A 26,327-nucleotide genomic window follows, 5' to 3' on the forward strand; every position below is an offset into this window, starting at 1 on the left:
CCCCTGATTCAAGTGTGATGAATAGTAACTACAGAACGAAGAGACAAGACACAAGACTGGGGCTTTTTAAATGGTCATGGAAACAAAACTAGGACACTTTACAAGTGAAACTGCAAAAACAAAATTTAGGTTGAGAGATAGAAAAGATAGAAAGATAAATAGGAAAAGGTGAAAAACAGACTCAGATCACAGCCAAGGCAGGATGGACATCATTTAATCTTCACAAATTTCTTTTAGCAAGGCCTCTGGAGAGGAACTTAACTCTAAGATCATTTATTGTCTACAAGCTGGCAAAGTCTGGTCCAGGCATGGAATCCTATTCCCAGGGAACAGAACACATCCCATGGCAGAGTGGTCCTTTTCCTGATAATTAACAAATGTAGGTTGATTTTGAAATCCATCTCCAGTCTTAACTCAAGGTTCCAGCAGCACATTTTAAAGTGCTGCTAGACACTTCTATCCGAGAAGTACACTTTAATAAACTAAATCGGTAATATTTAAAACTGATTTTCAAGTTATTTTCTCCTGCTTCTTTCTGCACATCATCACACTACACCCTTTCTTCACAGTGGCCTTCACATTTGTTTCTTGCCATTCTTCCTATTATCATCTTAGTTTAAGCCCTGGACTAGTGTTTTTTTTCAGCCTCCTGACTGATCTCTCTTTACATTTCAATAAACATGCTGAGGGTTTACCATCAGTTATGCCAAAAATTGTGCTAATGAAGACAAAAATGAGTAAGTAGCAGTCCCAGGTCTACACAAATAAGGGAATATTTAACTTTATCTGAGGGAGAGACTGAAAGATCTTATATAGTAAGTAATATCTGAACAAAGCCTTGATTTAAAAAAAAAGTAGAAGTATGTCAGTGGGAGATGAAGAAAACTTTGACATAAGAAATAGCATACTTAAGTGCTCAGAAGAGAGAAAGCTCAAAGGACACAGAACTTTTAATATAACCAACAAGGAGGACATCTGGAAGGACAGCGATGGGTGGTAAGGAAAAGTAGGCCAAATTTCAGCACCAGGTCAAGAGGGCAAGGATATGGGTAGGAAAATCAGGTACAAAAATCAGGATGAAGACTTCCATCAACCAACATTTTATTATGGTGTCATATTCATAACCACTATGCTGAATCTCACTCTCCTGCTCTCATCTCTCTTGTTAATTTCCCCCAGCTAAAGGGGGAAATTATCCACCTGTATCCACCTAAAGGATACAGACCAAGATTCCTTAGATCATGACTTGAACATAATTTTGCCGCAGTAATTAGCTCAAAACCCAACACAAACCTTATGCCTCATCTTAATTTGGGTTATTCACAGTTGTTCCTATTCATAATCTCTGAAAAATGCCATCTGTAACCCCTGCCATCTTCAACAATTAAAACTCAAGCTGATCAGATTAACTTTAAATATTTATTGAAATCATCCATATCTTTCCAACTCTGTCATTTCTGAGCATAAGCATTTCCAATACCCTCAAACAAATCTTAACTAATCCATTCTCATTCTTCTCAAGTCTACTCTCCCATATCAGCCAAGTGAATTTTTAAAATAAAAATTTAATTATCATAGCCCTGCTGATTGAAATGCCTCAACAGCCTCCTAAATCAGTAAGACTTATAAGGCCCTATGTAATCTGGCCTTAACTCCCTTCCCAGATCCCCTGCCACCACTAAACTGTTGCCACAACTTCAGTTACTCAAACACAAGTTTTCTACCTCTGGGCCTTTGTATGTGCTGACACCGCTACTAAGAATACTTTCTCCCATTCTTTGAAACTTTCACAGTAAATCAGGACCCCTGACTTACAGAATCATTGAAAATACCTTATCATAACTATAACTATACAATAATAAGAAATAACTTTTATTGACCATGTACTAAATGCCAGGCAATATATTCTAAATGCTTTAAAACGTATTTATTTATATAATCTTCATAATTGACTTAGTATAACTATGTAATTTATGTATGTAATCCTCATGTATTTAGTTATTTAGTCCTCACCTTTAGATGAGAATACTGAGAACTAGAGAAAGCAGGGTAACTTGCCCAAGGAAATATATCTGATGTGTCTAAGGTTCCAAACCTGATAAGTGACAGAGATGGAATATGAACCCAGACAATCTGCTAGAGTCCCCCCCTTTTTACCACTGCAGTACACTGACTCTCAGACATACAGTTTAATGTGCTTATTCTCCCCAAGCTGTAAGCTTCATGATGGGAGAAGCAGTAAGGGGGAAAAAAAATGGAAGGGCTAATTTTGTAGTAAATAATGGTAAGTAAAGGGTACCACATGAAATATTTGTGCATGTCAAAAAGATTTCTTTAGCAGAAGAATGAGAATGAACTGACTAGAGGTATGTGAAATAAAAGCCAGTCTCTACCAGACTGAGTGTATCTATTTTAGAGAAACTGACATTAATTTTAGAATAAAATTATGCTTAAAAGAACACTATTACACCAATTAAAAAGTAATTAGTTTCCATATTTCTAGTGAACTAATATTTTTACTTTCAAAATAGTAAATATAATTTAATCATTCAAGGAAGGAATTAGGAATAAAAACTCTAAATTTATTATAAGCTACTGAAATAGACATTGTAGCATTAAACAAGTAGGATATATTTACAGACCTGGTTAAAACAAGAATAAAGCCCTAATGGCAACTTGTTTTTGTGGATTCTATTTCTATAGTAGCTAAGAGTTTTACTGTTAACATGATGATACATGTGTTCCATCATAAAATCAACTATTTCACAACATTAAAGTATAAAGACTTTCTACAGCCAACAACTTTTCACCTTTAGCAATAGTTTGCACTCATCCTGTATTAAAAGGATAAAGAGCACCAACTGCAGGTGGGATGTGGGGTGTGAGACTATTCTTTTACCCCCATTTCCATAATGGAGAATTTACTGACTATGAATGGTGAATACAGAATTTGATTTCTTGCTTACTTCTCTCTCCCAATTTCATATTCATTATCAGCAAATAATTCACACAAATACATATACACACAAGTTCTCTGTTGTCTACAAAGTAGGCAGAAAATAAAATAAAAATCACAGCCAACTGAAATTAACATTTATCTGCCTTAACAAGATGTAGTCAATCAAAATTGAAACCAATCATGAGAAGCCATAATATCTGAAGACAATCTGGTACCTTTATTAATAGCCTTTAGAGGGAAAAGCTGATAGATCAAATCTCACTGAAATACTGCCCAAATTCTATGGAACTAGAATACACATATCAAACATGATATATACTACAACCTAGAAATATTTATAACCCAAGGAATTTTTGTTTTAGCAGTATTTTTTGTTAATAGGACTTCTGAGCTACCAATCCTACTTCACAACTGTTATAAATAATCCTAATTTTACTTCATTCCTGAAAAACACTAAAAAAGCAAAATGGGATTAAGTAAAGGAGAGAAGGGTACTTACACTGGAAAAAAGATCTAGCTTCTCAAAGAACAAAGAATTTAATATCTGGAAGTCTTCAGGAAAGGAACAATCTTTCCTCGTATTAAAAAAAATACTACTTTTGAAGTCCTACCAGTTCTAGAATACCACGGCTTGATACCTATAATATGATAAATGTATAATGAATAGTTTTTTAATCTGCTTAGGATGGATCTAAGAAAAGTGAAGTTTTAGATAAATTTTAAAGTGAGATTTCCTAAATTCATCAACTTGAATTGGTATCATGGAAATAAATAAACGCCATTCATTTCAGTTTCAGCACATGCAGAATGCGATAAATGAGCAACAAAAGCCTTCATGAATACTTAAAAGGCAGTTAACAGTTGCACAGGAAACTCTGGTTGGAAATGTGATTCAGCAGAAAACTAGGGGCCTATGTGAACATATCCACAATCATTATTTCGAAGGGCAGGCACAGAGTCCTTTCCGGGGATTATAGGACTATTGTATAAATGGTCTCATCAAAAAACAAAACACAACAAAAACATGGGGTAGCTCATATTGGAGGAAAAGATGGAGAGGGTGTGCAAAGAGACAGAAGAAAACCCTGATCCAAAGACTGTCTACTGGAAGCTGGTGTCCGAAGCTGCTTTACTCAGATGATAGTCCCAAAACCACACACACCATGTGTTAACAAGTGCCCCCGAAATCTAAAATTCTCTGAAGAGTATTACCAAAAAGCCTATAAATGCCTCTATCCATCTGACTTTGACCTAGGGAGAATATGTTGTGCACAGTTCGACTTGAAGAAACAGATTCTGTGGTTTTCCAAAATCTTGAAGTCACCTGTATCAATATACCTTATACAGATTCAAACTTGAACCACCAACATACCAGCTTTAAAAGTGCATCATCTTAAAATAAAAACTTTAGTAACTCAAACAGTGCTAATCATAAAAAAAAAAGCACACAATCATATATCAACTAAAGAACCAACTATAATTAGTATGCCTTGTAAGCAGTAAGTTGGAGTTGAGAACTCACATAACAGGATCTAAAATTAAAATAAGGAATATTTTACCTTAAATATTAAAACATAAATTTATAAAATACAAGCAGAAGAATAATAACAGTAAAAACACCCTTAAATTTTGAATATAAAACAAATCCTCTAAACATGAAGGTAAGTTTTTTAATAAGGGTGAATATCTTAAACTAATGCTTAAAGGTGGGGGTGGGGGTATGAGATCTCTTTAATAAAGGAGAGAGGAAGGGAATCCAAAAGAAACTGGAAGTATGGTCTTCTGTGCTGGGGGATATGGATTTCTACACAGCTCCCAATAGATTTTAAAAATCCCTAGAACTAAGAGGAAAAGGAGAGAGAAACTGCTGAGGATTCCATACTTTGAGAACCTACTCTGAGACCTGCAATACCAAATACTTGTGACCCAATCTCTTTAATCCTTTTGGCTTTCTTCGTTTCAGAAAAAAAAAAAATTTAAATTCTGAAGAACATTTCTCTGAAGAAATGTTAGCAATCATAGGCCATATTAGGGGATGGGTATAGCTGAGCAGTAGAGTGCATGCCTAACATGCACATTAATTTTATTTTTCCTGGGTATAATTTTGAATGTCTTGCTATGTGCAAAAGAGTCTAAGACTGTAAATAAGAATTATACAGGATAGATTAGGGAGAACTAAAGAAACAATCGTTAAGGGCTTTCTGAGAAGCAAGAGCCTAAAACGATAGTATTTATTATGCATTAAGGAAAAAAAAATCTGTATTGTCAGATCATGATTTGGGGGACAAGGAAGACAAGTAGAAAATGCCAGGAGTGTTGGCATTTTATACACACACACACTCCACACACATAAAATCTGGTGAACGTGTCCACTCAACAAATGTTTGCTGAACTTTGTACCAGATATTGTGCCTTCACTGCTTCTATACTTATTTTTGTTAACCTCAAATCTAGAGATGGGTAAAAGTGTTTCAGTCTTCCCACCTAGATTTCAAAGAAAAAGATGTTTGAAGTTTCCATTTCTGCAAATATTAAAAATATACCTACCTGCCTAAAACTATGGGAAAGGGAAGAACAGTATGTCTAAAGCTAGCAGAAGGAAGCAAAAGCTTGCCTCCTTCTGATACCAAGCTACATGTGGCAAAATTTTAGGTCTATGGATTTTTGCTTTCCCTGAGTTTTTCTCTTAGCTACTTTTCTGAAAATGAGTTTTCTAGTGCTGCTATACTCTGTGGAGAATTCATATTCTTTAAAAAACCTAACAACTCGCTTCTGCATTATAACATTAATGGTTTATTCAGTTTCCCCTGTTTCACATCTAACCAATAAGAAATAGAATTATTTCCTAGATTACTAGGACTTCATTTGACAATTCATGAGGTAATTTTATCAAAAAAAAATTGATAAGAAACATCATATTTTTAAACAAAATGACTCACTGGCAAAATGGCCCAACATCCACCCTTAAAACACTGATGACAGTACCATTTTTTTCCCCAGCCTCTCCCACCACATACTTACCTGTGAAACTTCTTTCAACATTTGCTATTCTGGGGGTTGGAAAGCTCAGAGCTGGAGGCTGAAGTGAAGAAGGAAAGGTTGGAGGGTGAGCCATGGCACCAGCCCCACACTAGGAGCTCCCCTGAGATACTACAGCAGGGTTGACACCATAGCTCTGAAGTTCAAACTCCAGCAAACGATAAGAAAGGAGTCCAACCAGAACATGATAAACGATGGGATTCTTCTGCTCTTTGAAAAATAAGGAAATCATGCTATAAAGATCTGAACGTCCAATTTAAACATTATGACTCCCTGTTCACATCTTCATTATTCCCCAACCCCAGGTTCACCTCTCAGACTGAGTCAAAGTACTAATCAAAACAAAGGGAGTGGGGGGCATGGTGCTTAGGCAGAGCTTTCTATAAACCTGCACACAAAAAATGAAAAGGATGGGGCTTACCTGGCCATCATAAAAGTGTCTAGACTCTGCCTATCTGCCCCTTGTATACTTTCTTGCTCTCCTAAACATGAAATCTAAGGCTCTCATACACATTAACACCATCAAGCAGCAGAATGACAGGTGGACTACCTGGATGTATTTAAATTCCTAAAAGTGGACCAGGGAGCTTTTAAATACCCAGGGGTAACTTTTGGTATACGTATATGCCTTGGGAAAAATCTAATTTCTTAAAAGTGTTCCACTTTGATAAAAGCAAATAAGGACCTCTCAATTAAAACAACTTTAATCAAACTAGATGATAAAAAAACACTTTTACGGAAATCAATCTAAATACAGGACTTTCACTAAATGAGACTTATAGTTTTATGAGAATTTGAATCCTTCTTTTATAATATAAAAAGCAAATTACTGATTCAGAAGAAACTAGATTCTGACTATTATGACTAAGGCTAATAAACACAGATTCTCATTTAAGTTATTTAAAGACAATATTCAGTAACATATTATTGAAAGTGACAAATGTTTTAAAACAGTAAACTAAATATAGAGGAATATCAGAATACTGAATTATGTTATATGAAGCAATTAAAAATGAGAAGTAGTCTTTCAGCAAGGGAACACAGGACACTTCAAATACCTCTAAGCACCTTGCCATATAAATTAATCCAACAAATACTCAGTCAGCATCTACCATGTAATGTGCTAAATATTTACATTTATACCTTTATATACTTCATCCATTTGATGCTCAGAATAAAGAACATCACAAATCAAAGAGGGTCAAGTTGGAAACACATTTACAATGCTCCTGAACCATTACTCTGGCCTCCAAGGCCTTAGTGAACTTACCCTTCATTACCTCCAATCTCTTACCATTTGCTCCTTCTCTTAGAATGTTCCTGCCACACTGCCCCCTTCCCTTCTTGTTCTTCAAACACAGGAGGCATACTCCTGCCTCTAGGCCTTTATACTTCTTGTACCCTCCAGGAGTGCTCTTCCCCTGGGTATCTACGCTTCACTTCACCATACTTCAGGTACTGAGCCAGCCTAGTGAGGACTTCCCTGTCTATTCTATTTAAAAGTACACTATTCTTTACCCCAACCCCTTAGGCACTCTCTATCCCCTTCCCTACTTTAATTTTTTCTCCAAAGCATGTATCAACATATAATACACAATGCATTTTATTTTGTTTAATGTCTTCCTGTGCTCTAAAAACATCAGCTCCATGAGAATAGAATTTTTTTTGGTCTCTTTGCTCACACAGAATCTGGAACAGTGCCTGGCACAGAGCAGGCACATGACATGAATATGTCCTCCACTTACTCCATGCAAACTGTTACCTAAGGGTTATCTGACAGTAATCCATCAATGCAGCACTCACGGCATGTGCGGAAATTTTATGAGCAACAACATTTATTGTTAAAAGTAATGGCATTATGTCAAAAATTAATGTTAAATTTAGTATTTCTGAAACATATATGAATAAAGTTGTTTTATGCCTTTTTCACTGAAATTGACAACCACTTCCAAAATACCTAATAGACTACCAGACATCTTCAGTGATTAGAATGCTCTACCATGAGAAATATTAGATAAGAATTTGGAGATTAAAATTTGTTTTTTCTATTTTCCAAGCTCTTTCTCAAGTTAGATTACTCTTAAAAAGTTGTTTCAGGACTTAACAGTTTAATATGATGCGACAACACACATGCTATTTTTCTACAAAAAAAAAAAATCCCACTGGAAGAATTATACTACTTAGAGCCACTGGGTTGCACTGTAGTCCATGGGAAAACGCACTCCTTGGAGTTAGCTGAACAGCATACTGCTGGAGCAGTCTAACACAGTGGGCCTGGTACACATAAGCACTAATATGTACCGAGTGTTTACCAAATTAAGTACTGCTCAAAGCACTTACAATGTCACTTAATCATAACAAAACCTTTGTAAGATGTACTTTTACCTCAAATTGAGGCACAGAAGGATATGGTCTACAGATTCATTAGATCAAAAATATTTCTCTAGCCCCTGGAACCCCAATAAGACACCAAAGGTTCATTCTCCAGGAAAACCCAAGTGGACAGGCTCCAAATTTTGGAACAAAACCAAAGCATAGGTGAGGGGTGAGGTATCTTGAAAACTGAGAGATAAAGTAAAGCCTTACATTCTGAACTGTGGGATCCTCAGCTTTCTTTCCTTAACCTGCTTTCAGAACACTATCAATCAGATGTAACAACTACCTCTCTACCCGACCTTGATTCTAATTGTGGAAAAACTGAACTGCTCCAGAGATAAGAATGTCACACTATCAGAATGAGGCCCTCCCCAAAGAAAAAGCTAACTCAACTACATGTTAACACTCTGTCCACAAACACTGTTATCACTTCTTAAAAACTTATTTGGAAATAATTTTAGACTGACAAGAAGACCTGCAAAAACAGGACAGAGTTCCCATATACTCCATCTTCCCCTTGTGGTAACATCTTATTAGTACAAGTATCAAAACTAAGAAAAATTAGCTATTAACTAACAACTTTACATAGATTTCACCAGTTTTCCACTAATGTCCTTTTTCAGTTCCAGGACCCACATTTTACTTAGTTTTATGCTTCCTTAGTCTTCTGCAACCTCAGACTTTACCTCAGTCTTTCACAGCACTGATGTCATGAGTTATACCAATGTAACTACACTGCAGAATGTCCTGTAATTTAGGTACGTCTCATGTTTTCTCATGACTAGACTGAGGTTATGTATTTTAAAAGCCCCATCACCACAGGGGTGATGTGTCCTCAAGCACATCATACACGATGGGTATATTCTAATATATGAGTGAACGTGATGATAATGTCCTATTACAGGTGACATTAACCTTGATCTTGATTAAGATGGTATATATGCCAGTTTTCTCCTTTGTAAATTACTATTTAATCCTTTTCAAAACAATATTTTGAAAGAAGCACTGTGAGAGCATGCAAACACCTGTTTGTCCTTAAATTAATTACCCACTAATTATAGCATTCATCCAAGGGTACTGCCTACAGCATCTATTACTATGATGTTCTAAAGATAATTTTCTATTTCTTCATTTCTTCTATGCTGTATTTGTTAATCAAAATGCTTCTACAAGTAGACAAACCATCTTTTAAAGATCTCACTCTTAAATATAGAGTGTCAAAGGCTTTACCTAACTAGCCCCAAGTGATAATAGGCAGAAAGTAAAGAATAATGTCTCAAAACCAGAATCCCTTACTTGGAATCTTTCAGCTTTATTACACTGCCTTTATTCCAGTAGAAAAGAACAGGTTTAAAATTTCGTATGTCCCAAGCAGTCTCTCTTATTAGCACTTCTAGTCCGAAATAAGAAAGACCTTTACTTTTCTTTTCCTTTGAAAAAGTATCCTATTTTTCATTAGCACATGTACTATAATGTCTTTAATTTACTCAGTCAGGTTAAAGAACAGGTAATATACTATTCTCTGTGACAGAACACACATTTTTGGAGTGAGGAATAGTTGTTAGTAAAGTTATTACTTCTGATGAGAACATAAATGGCCACTGTTATTTATGGGTCTGTTAGATTCCAGAGAACCTTAGGAAATTCAAGGGAAATTGTCTAATTTTTTGCTTTAGGTAAAACAGAATCACAACTATGATGATTCCATATATGAATTGGAAATGACTTAGTGATTTGTACTGTTTGATGTTTCTTTGCAAATGAACTGAGGTGCTGAAAACAGGTCTGATATTTCTGTGTATGGCATACCACATAGTGTCTTACACAGCAGGGAGTATTCAAACCTTGACTGAACACTGACACAAAAGCTAATTCTATCAGGAATGATTTTTCACCCATCTTCTCAACCAAAATATAATTTTTAAAATGAAATCTTAGAACCTGTACTTCCAGCCAAGAGAGAGGAGTAGAAACTCCCTCCTCTCCTGCCTTACCTGACCGAAACAACTTTGAAAATAGACAAAATGTATTAAACAATGGCTTCCAGACATAGGACATCAGGCAGTACAAGATAATAATTCCCTGAGAGAAGAGGAAGAACCGATGTGAGCTCTACAGCTGACCTTGCTTATCAAATGGAGGAGTTGCCAGGTTGCAAACCAAGGAGGAGGGGCCCTGCTGGAGGTCAGAGATCTCTGTGAACTGAGAAGTGTACGGAATCTGCGGGGACCAAGGCAGCCAGAGTGACAAGGCCTGAGCCCCACACAGGATAGAGCTATAAGAGAACCAGTTCTAGACATCTGGGAAGGGTCTCTCGCGAGTCTTCAGCTAAGTATGGATCAGCACTCACATGTGAAGAAACTACCAGAGACTGGGAAAAGAGACAGCAGAAATCACATCCAGGGCTCACACAACTGTTCCCCAGGCCAGAGCAGAAAAACGCAATACTTTGCAGGGCATCAGATAGAGTAAGCAAACAATTACAGCCTTAGTGGCTGGGAAAAATTAACCTTAGACTAAAGGCTGCTGTGGTTCCTTGTAACAAACTTACAATTAAAAAAAGGCGGGGAGGAGAGTCTCAAAGAGCTCCAACAGCTTCTAAGTAATTTAACCGTGTCTCCAAGAAAGCTCAAGAATACTGACAGAAATACAACAACAACAACAACAAAAAGTATAGCACTGAATAGGTAAAAATTCCAAGGACTGGCGTCCAAGCAAAAGTTTGCAGCCATGCAAAGAAGCAGTAAAATAAAACACATAATGGGGAACTAATAATCAATAGAAACAGATCCAAAAAAATGATGCAGACGATAGAAAAGACAATGATATTATAAAATTGTTATCATAAATATGTTTTGTATGTAAAGGGAAGAATAATTGACATGATGAAGGAAAGACTGGTGAACTTAAAAACACAGCTATAAATTATTCTAACTACATGGAGATCAAAAAGGTTTTAAAAAATGAAGAGAGTACCAGTAAGCTGAGGGATAACTTCTGGTAACCAAATATGTGATTGTAGTCCCCAAGACAGAACGAGAACAGAGTAAACAAAAACAAAACAAAAACAAAAACAAAAGAACATTTACAGAAATAATGTACAGAAAATTCCAATAGGATTTCAAAAAAAACTTAAACACACACAAATTCAATAAGCTCAATAAATCTCAAGCACAAGAGAGAAAAAGAAAACTATACCAAGATACATCATGTGTAAAAACCAAAAATGTGTAAAACCAATGACCAAATAATGTTAATAGTACACTTATTATGTGGAATCTAAAAAGCAAACAAAAATGAATATAGTTAGTGAATATAACCAAAAAAAGAACAGACTCACAGAGAACAAACCAGTCATTACCAGCGGGGAGAGAAGGGAGGAAGGGGAGAGAGAGAGGAGGGGCAGGAGAAGGGGGGAGGAGCAAGATGGGGTGGATGGTTAAGAGGTACAAACAATTACGTATAAAATAAATAGATTACAAGGATATATTCTACAACACAGAGAATATAGCCAATATTTTATGTAACTATAAATGAGGTATAACCCATAAAAACTGTGAATCACTATGTTGTACACCTGAAACATATTAATATTGTACATCAACTATACCTCAATAAAATTTTTTTTAAAAAATTTATAGTAGCCAGAGAGAAAAAGTTACATTATGTAAAAAGGACTAGAGATAGAATGACAGCAGACCTTTTACTGGAAATGGTCTAGGGGAGCAAAATCTTCAAAGCACTAAAAACAAAAATCTGTCAATTCTGAATTCCATATCCAGCAAAAATCTTTATCAAAAATAAAAGACTTTTTCAGAAGACTTTTTTGAAATAAAGACTTTTTCAGACATCCAAAATCTAAAAGAATTCATCACTATCAGAAACGTATTACAAAAAAAGTTTTTGGTCAAAGTTATCCCGATGCAGCTTTTCTGCAGAACGACATCATTGGAAACTCCTCATAGAATAAACACGTGTTTTGCTTTACTCACAGAACTATTTGTTAGATTTCTGTCTAAGACAGAGATGCTACTAAAAGTATAAAAGATCTAATGGTCAAATTTTTAAATTTCAGGTATTAGTATATCCCAAAGATCTGTACTATTCTAGAATGTGACAGTACAGTTGAACTTTTTGTTTAGAAGGGTGTGTGAAATTGAGAACCAGGTAGCTCCATCTACTCTGACCCTAAAAGTGACCCTAAAGTAAACTGCTTGAAAAAACTGGATCCCAAAGACTGTAACAGGTAAGGAGTTTTTTTTAAAACTATGTCATCAGTATGTCCATATTCAAGTGGAGATCAAGTGGAAATCTAAGAAGCCTTATCAAACTAGAAGAATTGTGCACTGACTGACATGACAATTGTGAGGTAAGCAGTTCTTTTTAAAGAGGCTATGCTGAAGACCATGACTTCAACTTCAGAGGATCTAATAAGGTAAATTGATAGGCAGTGGAAGAAAGCACATGTAAAATTCTTAAATAAAAATGCAATAACTAAATAATTTTATCTATGTTGCACTAATTTAAAAAGCTTTAAAAAATTTTTAAGTCTTTCAGGCAGAAAGAAAATGATACTATGATACTATAAAGAAAGAAGAGAAAGAAGGAAAAAGATAAGGAAGTGAAGGAAGGAAAGGAATAAAAGGAATGGAAAAAGAAAAGAAAGACTGGGATAAAAAAGAGTCATCAAACATCTTCAACTACTGGTAATAATAAAAAGTAGAAATAACACTAACCCTCCCCTCGCCACCAAATTACAATGAACAATTAGAATATTTAACAGAAATCTAAGAAGGAAGTGCTTCTCTTAAGAAATGAAATTTCTACTGAGCCTAGAGAATAATAACGATACATGTTTCTGGTAGTATGGCAGACTATTAAAAAAAAAATGCTCCACTCAAAACCAACTAAAAATGTTCAATGAAATACTGATTCAGCCAGGCAACGAATACATATTTAGCATATGCCAGGCATTATTCTTGGCTATGCAGCATTAACAAAAAAAATCAGTGAACTAACACAGAGATTATATTTTGATTTTTAAATGAATTGCTGAGACTGGAAGGTGGGGAAGGAGGGAAATCCAGCAGGCCAAAACAAAATGCTTACATCCCCAAAGAGGAATTTGCCCAAAGCAGAAATCTATTAAAAGACGTTCTCATACAGCAGGTCCTTAAAAGGGTACATCGTAATTTTAATGACCCCGTAGTGAAAAAGGCATAAAAAATTCTTGATGGTCTTGAATTTGACGCTAGGTAGAAAGAGGTGAAGGAAATCTCTTCTGAGAATCTACAGTCATAAACCAGCTCAAATTCACATTACCTGTGTGAACTACAACCTCAAAACAACATTTGATTTTTTAATTGGGCCTAGAATGGTAGTGTCTCAGGCACTGGCAAAATCAAATGCAAATCCCCTTGGGAAAAGTGTCTTTCCATCTAATAATCCTCAAAGAAGTGCCATCAATTTCTAAGAAGCATAAAGTTGTTAACACACACATACAAGAAAACAGGGTACCATAAGTGAGAACCAGTAGAAACAAAAGACATTAGAATAATATATGGCAACTTCCAATTGCTGGATTTATCACATACTAAACATAAGAATGTATAAAATGATTAAAAAAAAAGAATACATGGGGGTCAAAATCTAAACAAAGGAATAAATAATGGTAAAAATGTGAATACGAATGATAAGTATGTGGGTACAGAAGATACAGAGAACAAACTTGATCTAATGGAGAGAAACAGAGCAATACATCCGCTAACTGGTCAATATGCATTTTGTTCAAGTACATTAAAAAATAATTTGTATTTTACTAACCACATTCTCCAGCTACAGTGCAATATATGAGAAATTAGCAATAGAACGGTAACTAGAAAACCTCCTAAGTTTGGAATAGTAAAAACACTTAAGATTAAAGAACAGTGAACAAATCCTAAGAAGTAAAAGGAACTAAACAAACAGTATAAACTGATGAATATAAAAGAAAAAATAAATTTAAAAAATAAGTGAATCAAGCTCAAGTTGATTCCTAGTAAAACTGACAAATCTCTAGCAAGGCTGACAGGAAGAAAAGGCACACAGAAAACAACATTAAGGATGAAAAAGGTGTTAAAGGGGAAAAAAATATTTAAGAAGGTAGCATTATGAATAATTTCTTACTCCCGATAAAGTATATCTACAAAAAGAATATCCTCTATCAAATGTCATATTTACTGGTGACAACTTAAAGCTGGTAAGATAACTAATGAGAGGAAGATTTTTATGATTAACACTTCTATTCAACATAGCACGAGGAATACTAGTGAGTTCAGAAAAGAAATGCAAGTTATAAAAATTATAAAGAACAAAACTGTACATTCCAGATGATGTATTTATTTACAAGAAACCCTCCTCCCACAAAGAACCTACAAATAAATTAAAAGTAAAAATTTAGTAATATCAATGGATACAATAATCAATTTTAAAAGTCAACTGTATGTCACTCATACGACTTATAAAAAAAAAAAAAAAAAAAAAACCAACCCAAAAATGGGCAAAGGACCTAAACAAGCAATTCTACAATGAATACACACAAATGGCCAATAGGCACATGAAAAATGCTCAGTACTGCTAATTATCAGAGGAATGCAACTCAAAACTACAATGAGATATCACCTCATACCAGTCGGAATGGCCATCATTCAAAAGTCCACAAACGATAAATGCTGGAGAGGGTTTGGAGAAAAGGGAACCCTCCTACATTGTTGGTGGGAATGTTGTTTGGTGCAGCCATTGTCAAAAACAGTATGGAGAGCCCTCAAAAAACTAAAAATAGACTTACCATATGATCCAGCAATTCCATTCCTGGACATATATCCTGGGGGAACTCTAATTCAAAAAGATACATGCACCCTAATGTTCACAGCAGCACTATATACAATAGCCAAGACATGGAAACAACCTAAATGTCCATCAACAGATGACTGGATAAAGAAATTGTGGTGTATTTATACAATGGAATACTACTCAGCCATAAAAAAGAATAAAATGCCATTTGCAACAACATGGATGGACCTAGAGATTGTCATTCTAAGTCAAGTAAGCCAGAAAGAGAAAGAAAAATACCATATGATGTCATTCATATGTGGAATCTAAAAAAAAAAAGGAAAGGAATAAAAGAGGACACCAATGAACTCATCTACAAAACAGACTTGCAGACATAGTAAACAATCTTATGGTTACTAGGGGAAAGGGGGTGGGAAGGGATAAATTTCAGAGTTTGAGATATGCAAATGTTAGCCACTATATATATATATAAAAGTCTTATATATAAAAAATATTTATATATATATAAAAGTTTCTTCTGTATAGCACAGGGAACTATACTCACAATCTTATAATAATCTTAAATGAAAAAGAATATGAAAACGAATATATGCATGTATATGCATTGGCTGGGACACTGATGCACACCAGAAATTGATACACTGTAACTGACTGGACTTCAATTAAAAAAGTCCATTGTATGTCAATATAATGGTAATAGCTATCAAATATAATTTTAAAAATACAATTTGCCAAAAAAGGCAACAAGAAGTACTATGTATAACTCTGACTAAAGATTTCTAAGTAAGTCTATTACTTAAAAAAATGATAATAAAACTTTATTGAGAGAAAATACAGAAGACCTCAGTGTATGAAGTCAAGGAAGAGTATCAATTTTTCCCCACAAAGAAATGAAGTCAATAAAGTTTCACTTAAAAACACAATACTTTCTTAGTATTCTAAATTTGCCATTGAACGAAAGGCCAAGAGAGTCAAGACATTCATAAAGACCAGCGTGGACAGACAGACATGAAGATTAACACAAAGCCATAGTAGGTAAGAAAATGTGATACTGGTCCAGGCACAGACACAATCAAAGTAACAAAATAAAGACATAAGAAACAAACCCATGAATTAAAAAGAAACTGATACACAACAGAGCACTGCTGATTAGCTGAGGAAGGCAGAACAAATCAATACATGATGCTAATATAATTATTTCTATGCCAAGGAAAAGAAATTGGATTCCTAACTCACACCACATATAAGGATCAATTTCAAATGGATTTAAATATGAAAGACAAAATATTAAATCTTTAAAAAGATAAGAGAATATCTTCATTTACTTAATTTCAATAGGAAAATATGTCTTAAACACAACCTCAGTAAATAAGAAAAATTAAAAATTTGACATTATCAAATGTCAAATCAATATGAACACTGTTGATGAGACTCAAAATTAGTACAAACACATCTAAACATATTCCTGGAAGACCTTTTGTGAATTTAATTTTTGTAAAATTTGAGACTATGGCGTGGTTCAGAAAACTTCTCTAACTTCATAAAACTCTCTCTTCTAGTGTTTTCATGCAGTCTTTACAAGTACAATGGCATGTTTTCTGAGGTTTTCTTGGTTCTTTTCCCCCCTCCCACTTTTATCTAGTCCTCTTTCCTCTGTCTCTGTTGTCCCTATCCTGTTCAATTTTGATTCTACTCCCAGAAACTTCTCAACAGGGTCCTGGAAGGGAGCACTGGTGGGTCAGTCTTGAGAGTTCACAGAGCTAGGCTGTTCAAGTCACTTTAGACCTCACCACAGGTCCCTTACAGTAATCTAATAAAGTGGACAAAACCTCCCCAATTTCAAATTGGGTAATAACACTTATCACTTTCAAACTGGCTCTTCACCACTTTGAGGTGCTTCTACTCTAAGGTCCGGACGTCCCAAAGTTTCTCTGTACTTTCTTATGCACAAAAACGGATAAATTTAGGATTTTGTTAGTTCTCACCTGCTTACATTTTAGGCTTCATGAGGATATCTCATTACTAGTTTCCATTACAAATATGGGTTCTGGTTTTGCTATCCAGCTGTTCTACTTTTATGGGGGAAATCAGAAAGATTTGAAAAACAACAACAACAAAAAACACCTAAGCTGCCATCATCAGTGCAATCATCCCAAAATCTAAGTAAGGGTTAAAATTATATTTTAAAAGATAACTTTGCTTCTATTTATTATCTGATTGATAGAAATATGTGCATTAGTGTTTTAACTTTCTATTTAATGATGAACACATTACATACTCATGACTGGGGCAAACTGCTTAAATATAAAATACATTCCTGAAGGAGAACACAGTATTTCATGTGTAAAAGCCTAGAGCCTAAGTTCCCAAAGGAGCACCACAGTGAAAACACAGGGGTGCTGCCAGATACTTTAAATCGTCTTTGGAGCACATGGCACTATCTGTCAGATACCATCTGAACTGCATAAGTGGTTTAGACTTAATTACTTAATCTAACAGAACAGTTAGCATTTCTGTTGGCCCAGGGACACTGGAAAAAACAAAAACCAAGACACAAAGGGGCCATAAAACCATGTATCTTAGTGAAACCTGCTTTTTGGAAAATAAATGTCACCTCATTTGATAATTTCAGAAAACGAGGGAAAAAGGTATCAGCACATATAATGCATTCAAAGAAAGACTACTATTGTTAGCATCATGTAATAATTAGCCAGCCAGCAAGGAACCTGGGAAGTCATTTAACTTGATGTTTTTTGTTGGTCAGAGGAAGAAGAAAAAGAGGAGCCATGAATGACAATAAATGTCAAAATTTATTTTAAACAAATATTTAGGTCAGAGTCAAAATAAATTTTGCTGCTGATAATATGATCATGACATGAGCAGAAGCATCACATTAAAGTGCAATTATAAAAAGTGACCTCATTGTAGCAGGAACTGCTAAGAGAAGGGAACTTAACAGTATCCAATTTGAGTTTTTTTAATCCCCGTGCTTCACTACAGCTATGTTTGCAAGAGTTTGAAGAGCAACCAACTGTGAACCAGCTCATTGGTTTCAGGTACTTATTTTTGAATGAATGCCTTCCTCAGCTCACTCTTGTTAACCTTAAACCCAACGCCAGTGACAAAAACTAAGGCCTCCATCTTTCTAATCTAGGTACTAGACCCATTCTGAGAACTCCTGAATTGCTAAGTATTCATTTTTCAAAAATTCTTTTTCATTTTAAGTGTTCCTTATACTATGTATCTGTAACATACTTTAATATATCAGATTCTAAAATACTTTGATGGTGGTGCTGTTTTCAATGATACTGGAAGGTATCAAAAGAAAGTTGTAAGCTACTAGGTTACAATTATGACTAAGATACCATCAGTTATAAGACGCATTGTTAACAGCAGAAAGATAAAAATTTTCAATAATGTATAACATAATAAAAGAAATGGAGTAATTCATCGCTTATTTAATTTTTTTGCAGTGTAAAAAGAAAAAAATTAATTTCTATACAGTATTGTATAACACTCTTGCATACCGAATGGAAACACACCTACCAGATGCATTTGTATGTGCATCATTAATTGTTAAATAATTAGGTAACTTGTGTTTTAAATGCTTTACATTATGCAGAATTGTCCGATATCTGAACTATTTAAATTGTCAGATAGGTGTTGAGTGTTTTAGCAATATCTGTGAAATTGTTTAATTTTGGGTGGGCTGAAAATTCATTACATTTTTCCTATTTAAAATAATAGAATATAGGGTACCATTTTTTAAAAACCTGCCACACAATACATAAAGATGTACCTTTATCTTCACATATTAAAATGTGTATGTAGTAAAAATATAAAAACAAAAAGAATGAAACACAAAATTCAAACTAGTGAGTACTTCTGGGGAAGGAGGCACTGGAAGGGTTGGGCCATGGAAACATTTCCATTAAGTACTATATGCAAACTGCAGAAAAATGGATGCTTGTTAAAAACAAAGACAACAAATCATATCTGTACCTATATCATCACTAGAAAAGATCTGAAAAGATATACCCTAAACTGTTAAGATTAAAATTGTGCAGGTAAACTTTGACATTCTATATCTCCTATTTGAAAAATAAAAAGGCAATAAAATATTTCACAGCAGGGGGAGAGAGGAGGAAACAGCAATACAATCACTGCCGTCATTCCCTGACACTCTACATTCCACAAAGTTCACGTGGTGTTTCAGATAATGAGGTATTCCTAAGGAACATACAGAATGGGATGCATCACACATATACTGAAGTAGCCAGCATATGATGTGACCAATGACCTCAAGTTTAATTTCTAACTTTTTAAAAGTTCCACTCAGAGTAACACCTAAAAATCTTGGAAATATCAGTAGGATTTCCCATAGCACACTTTGCAATGTCTTCCTTTCACTTCTTTCATTGTTTCATTTAATTTTATTAAAACAACATGCATTTGAACAGCTATTATGTAACTAAAACCATGCTAGGAACAGGCAGTACCTAAATAAATATGGCTCCAGTTTTCAAGATGCTTGTAACATACAATGGCACTGTCCAACACAACTTTCTGCAATGATGGAAAGTTCTACACCTGCACTGTTCGATAATGGTCACCATTGGCAGCATGCAACTACTGAGCATTTGAAATGTGGATAATGTGACTGAGAAATTAAATTATTTTATTTTACTTGAATAAATTTAAATACCACTTGTGGCTAGTGCCTATAGCAGTGGACAGCACAGGTCCACAGCAAGACAAGGAAAAATAAACAGGTAACTACAGTGTATCACGGTACACACTAAACTAGAAGTATGTACAAAGGCTATGAAAGCAAGGAAAAGGAATGCTGAAGCCCATCATGGAATGGCTTCCGAAAGTATTGATACCTAATTCTTGAATCATGTGAAGAAAGGTGAGGCATTAAGAGAAACCAAAACAAGTAAAGCTTAAAAGTGTAAAAGTGCATAGCAGGGAGATTTAAAACCATTTTTGTATTACTAAATGGAAAAACTCACTATAGGAAAACAGGAGACAACAGAAATAAAAGCATGTGGATTCAGAAAGTGGAACGATTATATGTAATGTTTAGGAGCTTGTCTTTATTATATAAGAGAGGGGAAGAAGGCACTGATGAGTTAAACTGGTAATAAATATGGTTAGATTCTGCATGCTCATAGCTAAAGTAAATTAGTATAAATTAGAGGAAGATAAAATTCTAGCCAAAAATCGGAGTTACATTTCCTTGGAAAAAGCTTGACAATCCTGCCCCCAAAAATAAACTACGAAGCATTTACTTAATTAAATTATCTTGCCTGAACTAATATACCCATCTGTCTATGCAAATAAACTTCAACTACTCTATTCAAACTCAAAAACCTTAATCGGGCTTAAATTTGTAGTAAAAACTGAAACACAAAAAGTAGTTTCCAATATAAAAATGAATACTTCAACGAACACCCATTTAAAAGTCACTAGCTTTTAGCACAAAGCTGAGGGAATGGACCTTCTGAAACTAAATTTCTAAGTCTTTAATTAAGTCCACAACAAAATGAGAATTGGAGAAATATACTAAATTCTGGATTAGCATATTATCAGAATGCTTAAATATCACTGTAAGACATCAAGTGCCCTCCAAAAATAAAAGGCCTCAAAGATAAATTAAAATGAGTATAAACACAGATACAAAGAAATCCTATTTTATCCATGAAAAACAAATAAAATTCCTCCAAAATGGAATTTTTAAAAATCCAAGTCATTTCATCTCAGGATATACACTCTTAGTGCTACCAATGCAAGTACTAGTAATTTATCGCATATTCCTTTGAATTTCCCGTATGTTCTTATTATAGTTAAAAATTATTAGATATGAAATTACATTCCTATACATGTACTTTTCAGAAGAGGCTTTCAAAAATAACTTTACAATGGAAATTTAAACAACTGTTTTCAAGAATATTTCAACATGCATTAATTATCACTAAGTAAGAACAAAAGAGAGAAGGGAAAAGCTTTTCAGGCAGATAACCCTAACCAAGAATACATTTTCAGGTAAGTCCAAAAATGTGGACTATTTGTAAATAATGTGACTAACACAGTGTGACTCTAAACAATTTTTTTAGAGTAGAATGAACAGGAATTAGGAAATCTCTTCATATGTGAAACATAATCTCATTTTATTTCTTTTCTTCAGTGTTAAATTTGGAATTATTATTGTTTCCATAAGGTAAATTAATCATATTGTGCAAGCATACAAAAGTTCTATACTTACACTTTACAAACTGGATTTATAAACACTGAAAAGTCACACAATCTAGAACCATGATATTCTTAAAATAATTTAGCAGAATCTATCAAAAGATACAACAGTCCAGGTATTGTAGGTATTGTAACCAATTAAAATCTTCTGAGTCAAGGTAGTTGGAAGTGGTTGTGAGGCAGGAGGAGCTGTATCAAGTAATGAGCAAAGGCCATGTTGGTCTAGTCTATAAAAACAACTCAGAACAGAAAAAGTTACAGGAGAACTGATTCTGCATAGCCACAGCTTACTCTGGCTTACTGAAACTACAAAAATCTGGCAAGAAACATCAGATATCAAATTAGGTCCAATTCTAGAAAGGTTAAATATGACACTATTTCTTATCAGGGGCAGTGCCCAAGCCAGAACCTAAGTCTTATGTTCAAAGGCTCTTCGCTATGTCACCATGAAGACCCATTTACAATTTTCTCCACTGTTCACTTTTATAATCTGGGGGAAGAGAAGACTAACTGGGCTAAAATAAATGGTTAGAAGATAAATGGTTAGTTACAAAAGCTGTTGCTATCATACTAGTTCCCTTCACAGCCTACAGAGAATAACATTGGCAGGTGGAAGGGGAAAAGGGAGGCTGGATAGGTACCTGTGAAGGAAGCCTAAAGCTTACTCCTACTTGAGTGATGAACTATTTTGTATTCTGAATCACTACATTATTTGATATTAAATGATTATCAAATGAATAAAGCAGATTTTCTTTGAAAAAATTAAATTCAATTTTTTAAAAAAATCACTATCTAATAGCACTATCTTTAAAATTCACCTTTTTTAAAAAGCTCAAAAAGAAAAAGGAATATTACACTCCAACCATAGTTTCAGCACCCTTACATACTACACAAATGATGGATATTATTAATTAACTTAACAAAAAAAAAAAAATAAAGTAAGAATCTAGTATTACAAGGACAGCAACCTAATGACAAATTCAGTAGAATTTGGGTCTCTGAGCACCCTGGGATTTTCATTTCTCTTTCTTCTACACGCTAACCAATTCTGTCTACATTCCTGTGATGCTCTAGTACCCTGAGCATAGCCTAAGACTTCAGGTTTAGTCTTCCAGGAATAATATGTACAAAAGCAATCAACATTTTGTTTTATGGAAAACTAGCTCCGAATCCAGCCACAAAGTCATACACTGTATATCAGATAATTTAAGTTGTGAAATATATACACATACCGAAAATTTACGTTCTGATGCTAAAACAATACACATTTATTATAAGCATGCTTTATCCTGAAAAATGTTCCCAACTATTTCAATTGTCAAACCCAACATACATATATGTTAAATTACAACTCAGATTTTTCAGTTGAGGTGTATCCAAACTGCTGGTTCCAATTAAATACAACATATTTAACAGTTCAATGTAACTATATGACCAACTGAAAAAAGGGAAAAAAAAAAAAGATCTTACCTGGTAGTTTCTTTTCTCAGATAATGTATGTCCATCAGTCCTCACCATAGAGTCGTGTCCTTTCCTCACAGTACTGGAGGCAATCAAATAGAACTGTCACTCAAGGGTCGTGTCACAGGAAGGACCGCCCACCAGTTCTCCCTCTAGAGTGGAATTATCCAAAAGCCGTCAAAATTACTAACATGTAAATATAGGAACAGTAGCAAAAATATCCAATACGATACACAGAAAACAAAAACAAAAAATACTCTTGTCCTAACTGATCTTCATCTTAACCATCTAAGTAGGGCTAAACTGGCAAGCATACTTTATTTGAGACAAATTATTAAATATGAAAAACTCTTCCCTTTCATTTGTACTCTCTCCAATTAAACCTGTCTGCCAGACCTCACATATAGGAAGAAACTTACAGTAAATAAAAACGGAGTGGACAAAAAACTACAGCCCTCAAGTGACATATTTTTTTCTTTTAAATAAATATTCTCCTGTTTAGTCTCAGAAACACCCAATTAATTCAGATTCAGTCATTTAATTTCAAACCCCTCTCCTTCAAATGCTTATTCATATAGCTACTATTCATTCAGTTTATGAGGTTAATTCCTATGCCACAAGATGGGAATACATCATATATTCTTAGGATGATTAATAGATGCAAACCTAACTCAATATTCTATTAAAATTTACTCCAATGAAGAGCAGCAACAGATGTCAACTTTCTGGATGCCTCTGTCTTTCAATCCTCCAATTTCAAACACTGGGTAACAGAATTTGCTTTTTTACATCAGGGCAGGAAAATAATGGAGCTTATTTCTTAATCTGGACAGAGATAAACAAATTTAAAATGACTAGGCACTGTACACCTCAGGTACCAAAAATTCATTGAAGCAGAGGTAATAGTTGCTAGAGATGCTAACTCAAAAGTGTAAATCAAAAATGAAAAATCAAAAATTCAAAAGTGGTATCTACAAAGAATTTGTAAATAGTTGTTTTTACAATAAATGTCTCTTACCTGACTTTTAGTAAAACGTTTACCCTAGGAAAGTAGTAAATAGTATACCTACTGAACTAATAATAGTTGTTAACCACTAAAAATTATATTCAAATTTAGACCAGTTATTTAACATCAGAAAAAAATTTTACTCTGAGAGACGATAGTAAAAACATCTAATTTTATTAAAACCAATAAACACGCACATACTCATACACATGGATTACCTCTAAAAAGCAATCTAGTAAGAAGGGCAGAACATTTCTCAAGGAAAATAAAACATTAAAAATTAATAATTTAAATTTTTAAAAAGAATTCATGTAATGAAAACCTACACTCCACCTCTCCACCTCTTGTTTTATGTTTGATCACAAGTTAATGGGTGCTATATAATTTTACTTAATTTTTACCATCTTACTTGGTGTATGTTTAGTTGAAATTCTTCAAGATGCCTGGCTCTATGGCAAAAATGTAATTGTGCATTACCAATTTATGTGTACTACTGGAATTAAATGTCTCTCTCAAAAGTAACAAAGAAGAAAGGTCTTTTAAACCATAAGTATATTTACTATCATAAACATAATCCTTACCATCTAGCAAGGAATTAGGTTAATCATGAAGAAAAACTATCAAGTGAACTGGATGTTTGAGAACAGTTTAGGGACAACCATTCAGCTCCAACTTAAATGTTCATGATTGTCACAAAATGAGAACAAAATTATTTTATTATGCATCCTCTAAACAATATTATCCCTTTTTCAATATGTTTTATAATATTAAGAGTTTAAATTGGTACTTGCCTTACTATTAACATATTTATGACAACTCTGAATTCAATGGACAGTAAATGTAAAATTTCAGTTTTGTCTTAGAGAATATTTTCCTTCTTCAATAAGTTATATTTAAAGTCCATGCACTATCTTCAATCTGTACTAGTTTCATCAAAAGATAGGTTAGACGTCTAAAATCAGGCAAGGCTATTTTATTTTCAACACTATAATCTAACTATGTGAAAAGATAATCAAGACTTTATATGCTAAATAATATTGTAATTAAAATAAAAGTTAGTATTTAATCTGTAAATTTACCAGATAAAAGGATATTAACTTTGTAATAACTTTGGATTTAGTACGAAGGTAAAACTTTTTAAATTTCTTCTGTTTCTACATTTTGGGATAAATTCAACTATTTCGTGGCTTAGAGTTTCAAACAACAGCCACTACAGGCATATCTCCATTATATTGTAGGTTTGGTTCCAGATCATAGCAACAAAATAAATATCACAATAAGGCAAATCACACAAACTTTTTGGTTTTCCAATGCATATAAGTTATGTTTATACTATAATGTAGTCTATTAAGTGTGCAACAGTATTATGTCTAAAAACACAATGTACATACTTTAACTTTATTGCTAAAAAATGCAGACCATCACTGGAGGCTTAAGTGAATGAATCAGTCTTTTTGCAATATTAACATCAGAGATCACTGAACGCAGATCACCATAACAAATACACAATAATGAAAAAGTTTGAAATATTGTTGAAAATTACCAAAATGTGATAGAGACATGAAGTGAGCAAATGCTGTTGGAAAACCAGCACCAAGAGAGGTGTTCCATGCAGGATAACTACAAATCTTCAATTTGCAAAAAACTCAACATTGACAAAGTACAATAAAGTAAAGTGCAATGAAACAGCAGGTATGCCTGTATATGCTCTAACCAATACAGGAATCAATACTCTATACTGAACAATAATGAAGAATTATTATCTCCTTTTAGTAAACAAGGGGGGAAAAATGAAGGCACACTCTATTTTCTTCTGGATAAACAGGAAGAGCTAACATTTGTTGCTACTATCTTATATGAAATAAAAATGTTCAATAATAGATTGTATCGACATTCATCATATTAGGAATGAAAGGATAATGAATAGATAAAAGAGGATATGACTATACACGTGAAACAGAGAATACGTGAAAAAAGCAAGCATGAGAGAGAACATGCACCCTAGTTGCCTACAATTTATTGAAGTTTATGCACTGGTTTTCCCACAAAGTCCTATAAATATTTTAAAAATTGGAAAAGACAAATATTTTTAAAACTAAAATGAGATTTTCTATAAGGCAGGGAGGGATGCTTTCCAAGATAAAAAAAACAGACTATATTTACCTTTCTGCCTTAAAGAACGAGACAAACTATATGAAACGATTTTTCAAACACTAAATGTCATCTCAGGACAGAGATCATCAAGAGAAAAAGAACAAATGAAGTAACCTCTATTTCCCGTAGAGTTATGAGGGGCTGAAACACAGGGAGGGAGTTAGCGAGTGGAACCCAATCAGAGCCTAACAATCTTAACTGCGTTATGGAAAAACTTCAGGGTTAGGAGAAACACCAACACAGCTA

The 26,327-nt window shown here is 34.1% G+C and overlaps 1 protein-coding gene across 6 annotated transcripts in view; it reads right to left on the minus strand.

Moving 5' to 3' along the window:
- CNOT2 (CCR4-NOT transcription complex subunit 2) overlaps positions 1-26,327 on the minus strand; it is a 104,884-nt gene that overhangs the window by 47,168 nt on the left and 31,389 nt on the right. For 3 of the 6 annotated variants that reach the window (XM_032493776.1, XM_032493772.1, XM_032493778.1), the window contains exon 2: positions 22,931-23,003. In XM_032493776.1, coding sequence (XP_032349667.1) covers positions 22,931-23,003 — 73 coding nt within the window. Of the gene's footprint in view, positions 1-5,980; positions 6,039-22,930; positions 23,074-26,327 lie in introns of those variants that run through there. The other 3 variants (XM_032493775.1, XM_006179145.3, XM_032493774.1) reach the window with 3 other exon arrangements.

The sequence above is a fragment of the Camelus ferus genome, chromosome 12 (assembly GCF_009834535.1).
Source record: "Camelus ferus isolate YT-003-E chromosome 12, BCGSAC_Cfer_1.0, whole genome shotgun sequence".
NCBI classification, from domain to species: Eukaryota; Metazoa; Chordata; class Mammalia; order Artiodactyla; family Camelidae; genus Camelus; species Camelus ferus.